Source organism: Numida meleagris, chromosome 3 (genome assembly GCF_002078875.1).
Source record: "Numida meleagris isolate 19003 breed g44 Domestic line chromosome 3, NumMel1.0, whole genome shotgun sequence".
NCBI classification, from domain to species: Eukaryota; Metazoa; Chordata; class Aves; order Galliformes; family Numididae; genus Numida; species Numida meleagris.
The window spans coordinates 102,537,357-102,555,090 of NC_034411.1; the positions used below are offsets into that span (position 1 = coordinate 102,537,357).

Below are 17,734 nucleotides of genomic sequence, written 5' to 3' on the forward strand. Positions count from 1 at the left end.
AAGTTCCTTTTAAAACATCAACTCCTTGCCTTGTTATGAAAACATGCACCCCTCACTACGCTTTCACTTTCCTTACTAAGAAGTGAGCTGCTTTGCTTAGGTCCCATTCCTTCACTAGCTGTCACCAACTGCTGCCAGCTCAGCCCTGTGAATTTCGTCTCACATATTGCTCTCCCATCAGTAAATTAGCCAGAACACCACTATCCCCTCTAAAGCAAGCAGCAATCATCATCATAACCACAAAAACAACTCATCTTTTGCAACTACACTATGATTTTTTTCAAAGGAATACTGCTACTATTACACATGCGGAGTATAATAACCCAACTTTACTTCTGCAAAAAAATCAAACTAGAATTATAGAGTACGAATTGGAAAAAATACCGCTTCCCAACAGATTATCTACAAAGTGATACAGTAACTGAGAATTCTGTCAAAGTCAACAGAAGAATATCTGAACTTGAATTTAAAACACATTGCAGTAGGTGCTGTTTGAATGGTGTTCTAATACAAAATGGATTAAAAAAAAATCTATCCGCTGACAGCGGCCTAGCCAAGCCTGTTGGCTCTGAGCATTCATAAGGGCAGGCAACAGCAGAGTTACAGTGCGCTGCTAACAGATTCATGCTTCAAGTATCTTTTCTGAAAGGTCAGACCAGAATATCAGAATGCAGTATGTTAGTGCACTGCAGGTAATACCAAGCACCACATTTACTGCCTTGTATGGGATTATGTCCTAAAATAAAAGCATTATGTTTTCAAAATTCGGTGGTAAGAATCAATAAAGAATCAGTAAGTGATTCGTGTCCCACACTACTGTTTTTTTTTTATAAAGCAATTAAATCCTCTTAATTCCTTGTAGCCAGAAAAATCAGTTGTAACTATCATTCTTAGTTTTTGATTATTGCTATTTCTAGAAAAGAGATGACAGTGACATCTTAAACAAAAATGAAAAAGATACCCAACATTCTGCAAGTGAAGCAGGATGCAGAGTGATGCTCTACAGTGGTTCTTCTTTTAGGAAGAGCCTTCTAAAGAACAGGGAAATTATGCTGAAAATATGGAAAATATGGAAATTAGGATCTAGATTATAACATATACGAGAAACCTGTCTTCCTTGTGCATGCTCTGCAGTAACTATTTAATGCCAGGAGAGGGCAGCAAAGCCCATTTCAAAGGAAGTCATAATAGGACATTGCTATACATCTATCGCTTCACTGGTAACGTGCACAATCTGTGCCAGAAACTAACAGGACAGTTTCAATTGTAAGATCACAAACTGCATGGGTTCTGATTAGCATAAGCAATCAAACTGCACACGTGGGTCAGGAAATGTCTGAACATTTTATATATATATATATATTACAATTAAAACAGAAAAAACTCACTACCTTTGAAAAACGAATGTGTGCACACAGTGAAGCTGCTTGCATATGGTACACTCCATGCTCAAGATTATCACGTCTCTCCTCAGTCTAATTTGAGGAACAGCCCCTTCCTAAGGCTTAAGAAGACTGCGTTGCGATTCAGAGACTCCTGTCTAGCTTGAGACACTACCTGAAATGATCACACCAGGCAGATCATAATACAGGACAGATGAAAACATATCCATCATTCCTAGAAGTACGTCACACTCCAAAGGCCAGCAAGCTTAAGCTTGTGAAACCCTGGATGCTATGGTAAAAACTGTGATCTAATAGGCAATTAGGTTTTCCAGCATCATCTTTTCTTACTGCAGCGGTGTTATAGCTCAGTGACAACTCTGCAGATCTGAAAAATAATCAAACCCACAAAATACAACCCTATGGTCACAGGTACTTACTACATGCAAATACACTCTCATATACAATGGACTAGTTTATTTAATATTATATCCTCGTTAAAATCTCAGTCCACCACCAGCAAAGCCTTAGTGTGGACACTGAGGACAACCGGTCTCCTCCTTCCTGAAATCTTCTACTGGGAAGGGCTTAGAAAAACTGAAATCTGAGTTCTCATTATCCAGCTCCTCCTGGTTAACCTACCACATGCTTGTGCTCTTCAAGAACTCATCACGCTGTTTTACAGGCTCTGATTCCATACCAGAAAGGTAACGCAGCTTAATTCTTACCAACTATTTGGGAAAAAATACCTAAGCTTCTCTGCAAATGCTGACATTCTGAAAGACTGCAATCAGGAATCAGCGTATCCACACAATCACAAACCACTGGGGAAGAAAGCATGCAGTTTGTTCTTCGCATAATCACTTAGCTATCACTTCTGATCTTGTAACAGGAAGACCTCGATGCAATTAATATTAAGTTGTTTTACAGCTTAATTGAACCTAAATCCCAGCGGCTAGTCCATAGGGAAGAAGAGGCACAGAGGCATAAAAGACACATAAGCTGTCTAAAAAGGAGCCTTACTAAGCTTTAAGGAGACAAATCATGCCAAATTACTAACTCCTCAACTTAGATACCATATTTAATATAAAAGACAACATTAAAAATATTAAAAACTCTATCTGTGCAGCTTTATTTTATAGCATTAGTCTGTTAGTACTTATTACAAAAGCATTTTTCAACCATTTCTAACCAAGATGTACAACAGATTTATTGCACGGAAACTGCAGTTGAAATCCAGTCAGCACTGTTATTTGCCAGTAAAACATACTGAAGTACATAAACACGTTCAACTCGACTTCTACAAAGCACCTTTATATCCGTAAAATGCATCAGCCTCATCTCATCCTCAGCTAAAATGAGTAAACATTTCCCTCTCACAAGGGAAATAAATAGAGCTACACACACATGCACACGTGTACCTACAGATGCACAGGTACTTTATGAAGCAATGAGTGCTCGTTGTGCCTGGTTTGCCCTAGTCCTACCGAGCAGGTACAGAGCAGAGGCAACGCGAGGTTCCCCTACCGCTACGCCAAGGGCCTCAGCTCTCACTCAGAGCACCCACTTCTCAACAACACGGACCCAAACAAAAGCACAGACTGAAAAGAACTATCTCGCAAAGTCCTGATTTTAAGAATCCTGCTCTTAAGATGCGGCAGTACACCATCCAACAAAGCAAGAGCTACCAACCTAAGGGAGTCTTTAGACCGCTGCCGTTCGTATCTTTGTCCCCGGGAGTGAAAGGGTAGTTCAAATTCATGACCTTGCTGCTCCGACCGATTACAGTAAGGAAGCAGTTACAAACAACTGATATATCCCTTCAGATAAAGGGAAACTGACACCAGACCAAGGTAATTAGTGCATTTCTATTTTAGGATGTTGGCTAAGAGTTGATGAGAAGAGATAAAAACAGCAAAATATCACAAGTTTCTTGTAAAAGGGAAGCTTTTTTTTTAAGCTACAAATTGCAGCAGTGTCTGACAAAGGGGTTATAAAACCATGCACCCTTCCCCAGTATTGTGCTCTAGGATTCTGGTGGCTGAAACAGGAGCAACCGAGTTTGATGCCCATCTTAAAACAGGAGTTAAACTGAGCTGAACCTGTTCATGTAAGCAGGCAGGACAAGTTTTGAAGGTGGAGGGAGAGCTGCGTTTGACAGGCATTATCAGAATACCAATGGAAACTGCATGCAGACGTGAACTTACAACGTTGTTCTACTCTGAAAAGTGACTACGTGACAATGGCACCCTTCTCAAAATACACTCCCTGTTTGATTGCAGGTGTTGCTTCTTATTGGGTGAATAAGTTTTTTTTTATTATTATTTTTATTTTTTTATTTTTTTAAATGTGAGAACAAAACAAGAAATCTTCCCAGAGTGGCTGATGAACACGGCAGAGTAAGCTGAGCAGGACAGACAGCCAAACAAGTCCTGGCCTTTTTGCAGTGATGCCCCTTGGATGTAACTGCACAACGAAGTAACACAAAGGGCAGAGTCCAGCAAATGCTAAAAAACCAAATCGCTGCATTTTTGGTGAATGTAAAAATCCCAGAGCGCCTCAATTTCAAGATTTCAGATGGATTCAGTAAGGCAGCAAAAAGCGCACCCATTAATGAAGTCCACTTTGTGTGGAAAAGGCAGCAAGCACGGAATCCAAAAATGCTGTGTCAATTTTCAGAGTACAACTGTACATTCTGGCCTTTAAACACCGATCTTGTACAGGATTTTATCAAACTGTTATACTTAGCTCACACTGCCAAACAGTCTGAAATGGATTCAAATCAGTATTTACTAACAATTTCTGCTGACGGAGGCAATCTTCTGTACTGATTGCAGCTCACTTAGCGTTTATCAGATGTAAAGCAACACAACATTAAACATTTTGAATTTTAGATAATGCCTTCCAAATTTTGTTCTGAGTATAGTTTTCAGTAATATGAAAACTATCGTGAGAGTACTTCGAAAAGAAAGAAAGAGAAAGATTTCCATGATAACCCCATTGTCAGATGTTCAGAACTTTCTCAAAAGCCTCCATTTGGGCTGAAACTTTCCATGCTTGGTCTCAGCCCAAAGGTGCACTTTGTAGACCTGGAAAAGGAAAAAAGGTAAGTAAAAAAAATAAAACGTGCTGAAACATCCCCTCGCCCAGTTTTACTTCGGGTATTCAGCACATAACCATGAAGGGAATAGTGAACTGTAAATGTAATATACTGAAATTACTTTTAGCATTGTTACAGAAATCACACATTTCTCACTTCAAGTGTATTTCGGTAGGTGGGCACTTCAATTATTTTTCCTGTGTTATTAGCAATAAACTGAAGTGCAGGGGTTAGGTTGCCTGCTACGTCAACAGAAGCGCACGCTGGAGCGCACTGTAACAGAGCAACAGGCAACTCAGCTCATCACTACATCAGTACAATTTTAGCATCCGAATTAAATGACCACATCTGCAGTGAAAAAAGGTAAAGTTGCATTAAGTTACCTCAGGGTAGAGGCCTTCTCTTCTAAAAATACTGTAGGCCGTGGTGGAGTTTCTTGACATTTTGGTTTTCTCATTTATTTTTAAGAGGTTGAGCTCCCGCATCATCTGACTGACAAATTTCTAAGATTACCGTCACCGTACCTTAAAAATATCTCTGATAACCAAAGAGCCACCTCTGACAAAGCCTTTGCTATTTCTCTCATAAATGCATTTTCTTTTCTTCCACCAGCTGGCGGTAAGCACTCATCTTCCCGGCACAGCGCGTGGGCCATAAAGCCCACCCATTCCAAATTACCCTTTAATACATATCACATTGAGAACTTTTCCACATTGTTATGGTAAGGGGCAGCAGTGAAAGTCACTTCACCGTTCAACAACAACAACAAAAAAATCACCTTAAAATGTTCTTGAAGCGGTAATACTCTGAAGTACAAATGAGAACACTGCACCTCTGCCCATCGTATTGCAGGAAGCAACACCACATGAAGGAGCGGTAAGTCTTACTGGGCTCTCTATCAGGCTTACAGAAGGGAAGAAAAATCAGCTGTTGGCCCAATAGGGCACAAAAGCTGAGCGCCCTCCGCTGTCAAACCAGTGACCGTATGACTGTGCTCTCCAACCCCCAGGAACGGGCCCTCTTCGTTACAAAACTGTTTTAACAGCAAAGGTAATGTGACATCTCTTATGCAACACATATTTTACACATAGAAATACATACACACATACAAACAAAACGTGTTCTGTTTTTTTTCGTTTTTGTTTTTTTGTTTTTGTTTTTTTTACCTAAATGCAAACTGGATGAGGATCCATGTGATGAAAGTGATGGCGGTGGCGTAAGTGAATGTCCTGGAGTTTGGCTTGGCAGAGGCATGCCTATTGGACTTGGAGAGGAGGAAAATCCCAGACTATTGTAAAATGGCTGCCCTATGGGTGCTAGGCTGCTACTAGATCTTTTGTACAAGTCAGAGCTAGTAGATAGAGAATCTCTCCTTGTGGCACTACTACTTGCAGAACTGCCAACTGAAGAAGAAATAAAAAGACCCTAATTACACAGTGTCAACTGAATAAAACCTAATCCCCAACTACAGCTGGGCAATAACAGATGCGATCACAATAATTACAGCAATCATTATGACAAAGACAATTACTGTGATAACCACACATGCTTTTAAGTAAATCTAAGTGGGTATAAACACCACATTTCATTCTAGACTTCTCGCGGTAATGTTGTAGTACTCCATTTTAACACCTTGGGCTTCAGGCTTTATGAGATTACAGAGCGACTGCATATAGTGAGCGGTTCTCGAGATATTCCCACTAAACTCTTTAAGCAATTTTCCCATCAGAAATTAACAGACAGCAATACTTGAGTGCAGGCAAAAGGCTAAAAACAACTTCTTTACTTTCATGGGTTCAGAAAATAATCTATGTTGCTGTTCAGCTGTTTCTGAACTTCCTCGTTTGTGAACCCCTCACCTGTAGGAAAAAATGACTACTAAAAATTCCCTGGGAGAATAATGATTCTTAAAAGAAGCGTTTCATAAAGATATTATAAAGACAGAGCAGGCTAAGAAGAAGAGAAGCAGAGCAGAGATAGGAAAACTGAAGGGAGAAACTCAAAACGTAACTCTACTGCTAGCACTATTTCTGAAAAACAAATGAGACTAGAAGCTGCGGCTAACAGAGTATTAGTGAAGGACTGGTTATCCTGCACAGCATCATTCAGCAAGGCGATGAACAGTCTAGGACAAATTAGGAGAACAACAGAAAGATTTTAGAAATGTTGAAGTCCATCTGTTGCATACTTGTGTAATAGTTAACTACAGTGCCTATTTTAAACACTGGAACATTATTACATCAGTGAACCGGGATTATGGATATCTGGGTAACATAAGCTGAATCAGGAAGACTGTTTTATGCTTCAATTTAGGAAAAGGCCAAAGTTTATACTTCCATAATCTTTACCCATAGCAGGGTACCCTCATACTACAGCCAACAGCATGGTCCAACATAAAGGCCTCCTGATTCCTCCCACTCGGAGACACTAGAATTTCTTTTCTCTCAACATCAGCAACTTGGCTAACATTTTTCTTGGCAGTTTCAGCTCGGATCAAATTGTTCAGAGAAGTTCTGCACAAACAACACAGCCATTTCAGGAAACTGGGAAAGGAAAGATGCTTCACCTTTACAAAAATAATCAATTTGTCAAATAATAGGAGACTGAACACTTTCACATACTCAGATAACATGCTAGCAACAGGAGACCTTTATTTTCATGCTCTCTTTGAGCTAGAAATCTTACTGGAATCACATTTCAGAGAAACTCAGCAGAGATCTGGTACAGATTCACAGCTGAAAACTCTCCTGCCCATTCATGGCATGTCTGAGATGGACAATAATGGTTTTCCTGTAATTGTACTTCTAGGCTTGTGTACCATGCCAAAAATGGACTCCAAATGCTGTCCAAGACCTCCTCCTTAGAAGATCCATCAGGCAGTGTGGAAAGCAAGTTATCTACTTCAAATGCAGAGGAGACAGAAAACAAACACAAGAAATAGACCAAGCAAAAAAAAAAACCAAAAAAAAAACCCACCAGCACCAGAAAAAAGAAACCAGGAGGAGAAAGGTCAAAGGAGCCAACAGGGAGATTGCAAGAAAACTGGCAAGCAATTTCAAAAGTAGTAGAATTCAGGACGAAAAAGAAAGAAGATCTGATGAAAAGTTAGGCTACAGAAGGTGTATGTGACTGTGGGTCAACGAGACTGGAACAGTAAAGCTGGTAATGGGAACATCACACAGTACAAGCAGAAACAGACACAGACAGGGGGCAGGAGGTTGCCTGAAAACTAGTAATGCAGACGTACTGGAGGAGAAGCAAGGAAGAAAAGGTACTGGACTAACTAGGCAAGGGGATTAAGACATCAGAAGAGCAAATTAAGGTAACAGCTGAAAGAAATCTTAAGATTTGCGACTAGCCCTACAGGTTCTGTCTCAGTTGATGAACCACGTGAGTGTTAATCCAATGCTACACAATGGATTGTTATTTTTCCAACCGACTATGGGCAAAAAAAAGCTAACCTTTAGTGTTTCTTATTCAGCTAGAGTACTGCAGCTTAACAAGTTACCATGAACCAGCCAAACTGCATCTTTACACATACACAAAGCTCAAAGAAAGAAGATAAACTGCATTAACTCTGCCCTCCTTACCACTAAGCTAATGCAGTCCCATCTGTTACGAGCCAAAGGTAGACAGACATCCGGGAAGCTGCCATAGTTGATCCAATTCTCAGTTACCTGTTAAGCTGCAGCACCTTATCGTGTACCTGAATCTTCAAATTGGAGCATGAATAACTTTATAAAAAAACAGAGGACGGCAACATGCGTACAGCCATTTACATACGCTTGCCTCTTCCTATTTTCTGCTTTGTTCTTCAGTCGGTCAGCTAGAACATGCTCCCCTTTGCCTTTTTCTTGTTTTCCTTCACAAGGCTATTTTTTTTTTTCCCCTTGCAGCAATTGAGAACACTTAAGGGGCAGTAGGACAAGACCTGTACTACCACCTGCCAGTTTACACGGATGTCCTTTAACTGACATTCAACTCTTACAACATGGTTAGAGGAGTTACCAATAAGTCAAAGCTTTGGCAAATCAAAACTGAAGTTTGTTCTCCATTTGCCTCAATATGCATTAACATTTTTACTCAATCTGCGCAATTCAATTCATATATGCATTACAGCTCAGAAGCCTCCTTTGCCGTTGTTATAAGAAGTATATTTTTAAGTGACTGTTAAGGCAAGTACAGTTCATACTTAGCAGGAGGGCACTTTCAATATACTTTATTGCAGTAATACCACCTAGAAGCATTTAGAGTTTAGGTAGCACCTTTCATCAGCACTTCTCAACTGCAAAAACACGAGCTTCCTGCTTCTCTGTGGAAACTACCACGTGGACATCAGCTATGACACCACTGCAAGATTTCAGCATGTGCTGTCTACGCTGAAGGCTTTGGACAAAGCTCTGGAACTGAACTTTGCCACAAGACAACGGCATAATCTCTTGTGCCAGCAATAAATAACTGTTCTATTTCTTCTTAGATAGATATACAACTAAAATCAGTATAGTATGGAGGTCTTAGTGATAATGATGGATAAAGACTTCCATGGCTTGAAAGTATTCTACCTAGAGACTTGAAATGGGTGCACTGCATTAACTACGCAGATATTTTTTAATGACCAGATCTATCAATGAAATAAAACTTTATCTAGAGCGAAATACGGCTGCTGAGAATTCACTGAAATCTACAGGTAGCTCAGGAAAAGGTCTGTATTACAAAATACAGCACTTAGCGCGATTATTCTGGCAATAAAATTTACCTGCTGTGATACCACGGAAAATTATTAACCCTACACATCTGAGTGCCTTTTTTTCTTAAATTGAAAATGGCACTATTTGAAGTCAAGAGATTAGGGAGGACCAGCATAAAAACTTGACTCTAGATTTTCCATCATTAGCTTTGTTAAAGCGGGGAAACGTTTAGGTAATTTTGAGAAAAACAATACTGAGAAGATCTCAGTGCTGGAACGCGGCATGTGATGTCACCATGCCCCTCCACTTTGATAACCAAATGAAAGGTATCACATTTTAGCACTGAGGGGTGCGTTTTTCTTTCTGTTTTTCCATTCACTAAGCTATCCTGTAAGAACAGTCACTATTTCTACATTTCTTTCAACATTTTTTCATTTCCTGTGGGGCGTTTTGCTTTGAAAAATACTGTTAAAGTACTATTTCTTTTCCTCCCAATTTCTACTCATCTGCAAGATATGCAAGATTAAAAACAGGGCTCACATATCTCAAAATAATAACAGCACTAAGCAATTCGGTTCTGTAACTTAGAACGTAGCATGAATAGCCACAGGAAATGTTTAGAAAAGATTACTTCATTCCTCTTACTAACACTGACTCTTAAATATAGGAAAACCTACCTTGTGTATTTGAAAACTGTGAGAATAAATTGCTGCCACAGAGTATACAAAATGATGTTTTTAATTTTTTTTTTTAACAACACAAATGGGTTGATAATATTGAGGAGGATCTGTTGCAAGAATGTCAGGCTCCAAACTGATTAAATGTATGTAAGATTAAATCTACTGGAATTAACAAGGACTACTCCTAGATATCAAGTCTCTCCATGATCACAGCCTAAAACTAGAAGCACTACAATATTAGATCAAATTTAGACTATCAGAAGCAGTTTATTAAATAAAGAAAAAGGAAATTTTCCTAACATGAGAAGTACAACAAAATAATGCAATTCCTAAAAATAATCAGTTGTTAATTGAAACACAAAATGAAGACTTCGTTTGCAAATAAAGAACAAAAATAAACCTACTGGAAAAAGCGAACAAAGTCCTGGGGCAAAGTACAACACTCAATAGAAAAAAATATTTTAGAGATATCTACAACTAGAAGGTATTTTTCAAAAATTCATCTTGTACACAGAGTGAATTTAAGCCCCTTTTACTTCCCCTAAAATTTGCTTTAAATTTCCATACTCTTTTTTCAACATTGTTTTTGGAAATGTACGTGTCTATCACGTATCTGGATACAAATACATTTTTTCCCTTAACACACAAGTCTCACCATTTCCTCACTACGTTACCAACCTACCTGATGAGCCAAATCCACCAAGTGCAGAGCCGATAGCTGCTCCTAAGGAGCTGCTACTTCCAAAGCCAAGAGATGTACTTCCTGGTTGGCCAGGACCATGTGAAAAAAGGGAACTGTTTGGGGAGTTATTGGTCAAAGAGTTACTGCCATAAAATGAATTGGATTGTAGGCTACTATTTGTTTGCTGTTGCTGTTGTTGTGGCTGGGCACCAAGTGGCCGAAATAGACCGTTCGTGGCTCCCGTGAGATTGTTTGCTGTTCCTCCAGCTGAAGCAGCTGCAGCTGTAAAACACACGTTTTCAATCATAATTACTCTCTCAAACATTTCTGACTGAAAATGGACTATTCAGGTCTAAATCTTATCTTTATGAAACCCTCTTAAACAAACGGAAATTCACACATTAAAAGACTAAAAGAAAATTTATTATACAGTCAATTACCCAAGGAAAAAGAAAAATAAGACAGCATATGTTGGAAGCTAATCAAGGCTGCAGGATAGGTAATGTAATGGAAGGAACTTTCAGGGTAAACCTGTAAACATTACTGTCTACTGAACTCCGCTTTGATATTCAAACTCACAACAGCAGAGTTACAGCTAGCATTCAAAGACAACTAATGTCAGAGCAAGAAGCTTACAGATCGACTTAAAATCTCATCTTCTAAACAAATTAATTCATCTTATGTTAATATTTTGGATTTTAATTTAATAAATACAATAAATACAGTTGTTTAATAAAGCGGGGCCAGACTCTGCCCCTAATAAAAAGAAAACTAGAGACTTTTCATGTAACTAATTCTCCTCTTCTGCTTATCCCTTCTGTACTTTTTTCCTTGCCATACTTCTCACTAAAAATAAAACAAAGCAAAACAAACAAAAAACCCCAGCAACTTTCATAAGAAAAGCATAGCAAGGCCCCAGAGTATTCCATCATCTTCTGCCAGGCCGAAGCAATGAAATGATGCTTCCTAGAGGACACCATTATGAGAAGTGATGAGAAGTGCATGTTATATGCATGGGGAGAGGAAAGGAGAAAATGATACAACAGCAGACGTGACAATAAGATACAGCACGTGATGTATCCTTCACAAATGGAAGGGTGCGTATGAACCACATCAACAGTATGAAATGCTGGTCAACTAACACTGCTGCTAAGATTCCATACAAACAGGGAAGAAATCTCCACGAAGATCAAATACTTACCTGCTTGTGCTGCTGCAGAGCTGATTATAACAGGAGTTGAGGCCACCAATCTGACTGGTGCTCCAAGGCCAGTTCTTGCTCCAGGGCCTACTACTAAGGCACCAGTCTGATCATAATAGGCAGTGGGAGCTAGTACTTGATAGCCTACACAACACAAAATACAAGAATTAGTAGCACGCACGGTCTTGAATAGTCACCATTTCTTCTCTCACTGAAATATCTTGGCAACAAACTGTAAGGGAGAAAACAGCATTTTTGCCATAGTACCTCAGAACATCAACCAAACATCAAATGAAAAAAGAACAATTAATATTGTAAAAGAGCGCCAAAAATCTTATACAATCTTAGGAACTTTCTATATCATTTTAATAAACCTAGAACAGTAGCTAGATTTAGCAATTTCAAGTTGTATGTTTATCTTCAAGGTTAACAAATGGAGTTTCCAAATACTACAGTCGAAAAGGTACGGGAGCACTGCAACTTGGCACCATCAGAGTACTACTGAACCAGCTTCTTCAAGCAGTTTAGAATATTCTACAACTCTCTTGCACTGAAAAAGTATTGAAACCTACACAATTGGAGGGCTGAACTAAATGCAAATTAGGCCATTCCTTACATTACCTGTCCCCATTTAAAAGTTTGTCTACAAAAATACATTAGGAAAGGAGTGCTCCATGTGCAGGAGTACTTCTGAAAAGGACCAAAATGATCTAGTCTAGGTCACTGGTGCAGAACACAGACTGTACTCCAAGTAGAATTTCACTCAGCCGATAGAGTTGGAACTGGTAGAGAAAGATGAAGAAGGGTTGAAAAGAGAAAAACAAAAGTAACAGGAAGAACAAGACATGAATGAAGGAAGAAAATCAATATGTGCGTTCAGAACTAGGTCTAACAGAGGGCATCCGCCCTCATGTTCTATCTGAAACAAGTTCTCCCTGAACACGAGGACCTCTAATTCCAGGTAAGTATCTTCTTCACGGGGCTCCTGAGTCATATTCTGTTCTCCTCAGTTTCTAAAACAAGATGTCCAATCTCTGCTGATCAGATGGCCTGCTTCAAAACCAGAGCTCATAACAACAGGTGCTAACAGCACAGTGGCTGTGCAGGAAACCGAATCTTCAAATCCGAAGATACAAAGGAATCTCAGATATTAACCAAAGAGGAGAGGGGCGATGAAAACCCAGAACTTCAGGTTCGATCCCACGTTTGAGATGAATGCACAGTACTGGTTATGCAAAGCTGTCATTACTAGCACTCTGAACATGTCTGCTCCCACTGCTCACCACCTGCTTTGAATTTCAGGTGCATTTGCAATCTCTTTCCTCGCTGCCAACACAGAAATGTCTTTCTGCACAATCTGTCCAGAAGTTCAGCTAGTTAAAAACAACCAAAGCAGGGTCTTACAATGAAATGGGTTAGGAAACCTGAACTACAGGTGCCACTGACTGTTTTTACCTAGAAAACTGAGTTGTGCAGCTCTATCGTCTTCACCACTGAGGCTACTAACTTCCCAAGCTAGGGAAAAATGAGAATGACAGCCACCTGGTTTAGTACAGTTCAGCAGAGAACTCAGAAGAGAGTGCTGGAAGATTATGTGATATTAGGAAAAATACCACATACATTATGACATAATTAGTAATATTTAATTACCTACTCTGTTTATACTTTTACTCATAGCACGTTCAGTTTGTAAGATCACGTTGGTGCTGCTATTGGTTACTGCTGTAGCACAGAAAATCACGTTTTCAGAACTCGGAGTTGGTTAACACTTACCAGGATTTGCTCAGTCCACCCACCCCCTCCAGATGTTCAAACCCACAGATAATGCTGTAACTATATAAAAAAGGACTGAGCACGTATTTACACCCTTCTGCTCATCTCTAACTAATACACAGCATTTTAAATGACTTCAGGCCCAGATAATGTAAACAATCCTATCTTCCAATGTGAAATACTTGGGGTGGGAGGAAGGAAAAAAAATCATTCAGAAAATTTACACTGAATTATAGTAATTAAGTTTACTGGGATTGAAATAATGCAATTTACTGTATTACTTTTAGTTTTTCTGAAGTGACTGATTAGGATGACTGCTGAATTAAATAACAAAAGCAACTTACACTTGCCCTTTGCGTTACAAAATGCTTGACACTCGTTTGTGGCTGGTATAAGATAATGGCAAGCATTAAAAATCAATGGGCTAGGTCACCAGCGTCAAGACAGTCCATCACAGAAGGCCCAAACTACGTATGAGAACTGATGGGTGCTCCCCTACTCCGAACCTCTGAAGTGAATGCACTCCGATCCAGAATAGCAGAGCTCTCAGCTTCCTACTCAAGCTGCTAGAACAAAGCAGTGTAGACACTATTAGTTAAATAGCTGAGACTTTGCTAAGTGCGACTAGAACCTCAAAAATAGGCTACGAAATCATTTGCTTGGACATCACAAACATGATTTCAAACTGAAGAACAGAAGCTCTCATCACAAAATTTTCATCTTTTGCTTTCCCTTCCCCCATTGGGCAGTATTCTACAAACTTTGCAGCCTACTCCAAACAGTCAAGTAAGCACAGACACAGACACTATTTCTCTCTTATCATAGGTACGATGGTGATTTGCCAGGTCTTCTCCCCGCTAATTCTCTCTCCTCATGTTTCATTTTTTATTACCTCTCTGTCAAATCATCCCTTCCCTGCGGCTATGCAATTTTCCCCTCAAATTAACAACTATCAGAGCTCATTTCAGTGACTTCACATTCAAGCTTCCTGTGGCCTTATACTGCAACAACAAACATACTCCTTGCTTCCTAATTCTATCCTAATCACATCTGTTATCTCAGAACTCAACTGCTCTATCTACATTTACTGTGTCAAGATCAATGGGGAATATCAAAACAACCTAGTTTACTAGTGTTCTGCTTCACTGAAATGATTTCCAAATGTCTCCAAAACCACCCTTCAAAAACTTTTTGCATTCTTTTCACACAAACTTTAAATGTTCTTAAAGAACGAGAGAACAAGAGGAAATCTGTTCTTTGGCTCTTGCAACCAATTCTGTGTATCTCCTACCCATCCAGTAATTTCTTCAGTGTCTGTCACTGGAAAGCTCCTACTCCCTTCCCTCTATGCAGCTTCCCTCACCGATGACTCAGGTTTAAGCCAACCATATGTCAAAGTTTTGTCACTTCTCTCTACTCAAGTTAACAGATACAACACTTCCTAGTGCCAACTCAATTATCTGCCCCTTTTAACAATACCATCCTGAAACCTCTCTCCCTACTCTGAAGCATAACTTCCAGGTCACTGTTGAGTCCTCTCTCTCTGTGTAGAAAATCTACAGTTTCTCCTTCTGAATGTTCCCAACACCCAGCTGTGTTCCTCTGCACACAGACTTGAAAATTCATTCAGCTGTGTCTTCTTTCTTTCCTTAACTGTTGCAGCCTCCACTTCAGCCTCTCAAGCTCACAAAAAACCGTACTGCTACAACCTTTATGCTGTCCCGACACAGCTTCCTCTCTGGACTCTTCCTCTCACAAATCAAATTCAGAACCTATTTTTCTATCAGTAAATGATTTAGATATGCTATAACCTTTATCATTTTTGCCAACCTCTTAGCTCTCTGTATATCTGCCACAATTAAACTTGACTTCTATTTAATACTACCTGGAGGTACAAGAAAGTACAACCCACTGCAATGGCACACTTCAAATTCTGGGTAATAAAACACGCAATGCCAACTAACAGAAACTGATGGTTTCAACATTTTATGCACATAGTTCAGACAACTTAATATACATGTTCACCTGCATGCTAGATCCATCCATGTCAACAGCTAGAGCTGTGTGGATGCAGCGTGTAAGTGAAGTTACGCCTGACCTGGCCTATTCAGGCAATAACACCTTCAGAGTGATTCACCTGGCCAGCTGCTAGGCAGCTGTTTTAGGGTAAACTGCAACCTCTGTAGAGCAAATGCTTGAGCTGGACCCTCATGGAGTACAACAGTTCCTTATGCAGCTGAGGTCACATGGAGATTCCTGAAGCTAGATGCCTAAGTTCAGTGCAACCCTCCTCCCTGTTTTATTTGTAGAGACAAATGGGTACTGATCATATGATGAAATTGGGCGTACCCTCTGACTTCGTCTTGTGCATCCATTTAATGAGAAACCGTCCAGTTTTTAAGAATTCCTTGTACTGAGTACCATGTCACAGTAGGATTGAAGAATTTGAAATGGAATTGTGCAAGCCACTCCACAATCCTCAAGCTCCACGTGCAAAACAAGAACTACTAAGTAGCCACAAATAAACAAACAAACAAAAAAATCCAATGACAAGATGCACACACAGAAACTGCACAGTTAAGCCTCTAAGGCTTTTGCAAAGATACCTACAGCAGCCCTGGTGAGCTGCACTGTTTGCAGGCCTTCCCTGGAGCTTTGGTGAGGTGCAGAGCCACTACCCGAGAGGTGCTGTGACAGCACAACTTGGTGATTTCTTGTTTTAGGAAAAGAAAGATACTAAGTGTTGAAAACATTACTCCATGAAAAAAAAACCTGCTGTTATAAAAACGGGAAGAGCAGGGTGAGGCCGTTCTGCAGCTAGAGGTGCAAAATCCCACCGCTACGCAAAGTGCACAACGCAATCCCAGAGCACACAGCAACAAACCGTACCTGAATCCTACAGACTGCACGGCATTTCCACTGCAGTGCTACCAAGGGACGGAACCTGTACAAGTCAAATGCATTTGCAGCTACCATCAACTTCACCTGATTTAACTATGTAAAAATCTTCATTTTGGTATTCAAGAAGGGTCAAATTATTTTTGCTCAGGTAACAGTACCCAGCATTTAAAGTGATGCTGAACTTCAGCCCGCCACATTACGCATTTATGACACAGTACCGAGACTCATAATACTCCCCAGATGTCAGAAGCCATGCCCACTAAAAAAGAATCAGAGCCTCTTAGCTTTGGAGTAATTCCACTTTAAGCACATTATGATCTTCAGAGATAATTAACCACTAATTTCCTTCTCAGTTTCCTAATTTTGAATTCTCATTTTCAGATTTTAAATATCATCACACTCATAGGTAGAAAAAATGCTTCAGAAAGACCAATTATTACTTCACGTTGCATCAGACTATTTAGACAATTTGTGACCTTTTAAGACAGTGAGTAGTTGCTTCATTTCTTGTGAAATCATCCTGCAGAATACCTGATACCCCTTGTGCATCTATTTATGAGCAGACAAAACACAAGAGGAATTCCTTGTCTTTGAGGAATCTGTGTGAATACATAAGCAACACATAACTATACAAAACTCAATTCTAAGCAGCTTACCAAAAACACAGCACGATTTTGATAGTTGATTTGGGATCTAACACCACCAATACTTTAACCTTTGGGTATTCTCTCAAATCACTGATAAACATACATACCTGGCATGCCTGTAGCAAGACCCTGACCAAAAGCCAAAGCTGGATTTGCTGCTGCAGCTGCTGCAAGTGACTCTGCCTGCTGCCCTTGCTGACCCTGACTGGGAGTAAGCGGGCGCTGAGTTGCTCCAGCACGCAGAACCTGAAACAGAGCAGTGTGACACCCTTTACTTCAGAGAAAGCAAGTCCATTACATGCTGCAAAAGGCCTGGAACTGTTTCTTTGCTTATCTATCTATTTGGCTCTGAATCTCCTATTTGAATACTCCACTGTATCAGTTTCAAGAACACTTAAATTCAAAGAATAAAAAGCATAAACCAATCTGCTGACGGTCATGACAATGTACGTGCTCTGCTTTGATCTCACACTCTGCCAATGGTATCAATGGATAAAGGAAGGAAGAAAATCTGGAAGAGTGGTAACGTTTATGATTCAGATTATCTAGAAACTGAACACCTGTCTTTCCCTTACAAATAATTTATTATTTGTATACATTACTGATAATGAATGGTGGTGAATGGATAATGGAGTAATACTGGTGGTGAATGGAGTTAAATCCAGCTGGAGAACAGTCAC

The 17,734-nt window shown here is 39.8% G+C and overlaps 1 protein-coding gene across 12 annotated transcripts in view; it reads right to left on the reverse strand.

Moving 5' to 3' along the window:
• Positions 1-17,734, reverse strand: part of PUM2 (pumilio RNA binding family member 2) — a 67,288-nt gene that overhangs the window by 12,768 nt on the left and 36,786 nt on the right. For 9 of the 12 annotated variants that reach the window (XM_021393165.1, XM_021393164.1, XM_021393172.1 and 6 more), the window contains 4 exons: positions 17,162-17,300; positions 11,734-11,877; positions 10,533-10,814; positions 5,649-5,885 (listed from right to left, as the gene is read on the reverse strand). In XM_021393165.1, coding sequence (XP_021248840.1) covers positions 5,649-5,885; positions 10,533-10,814; positions 11,734-11,877; positions 17,162-17,300 — 802 coding nt within the window. The remainder of the gene's footprint in view (positions 1-5,648; positions 5,886-10,532; positions 10,815-11,733; positions 11,878-17,161; positions 17,301-17,734) is intronic. The other 3 variants (XM_021393168.1, XM_021393169.1, XM_021393176.1) reach the window with 1 other exon arrangement.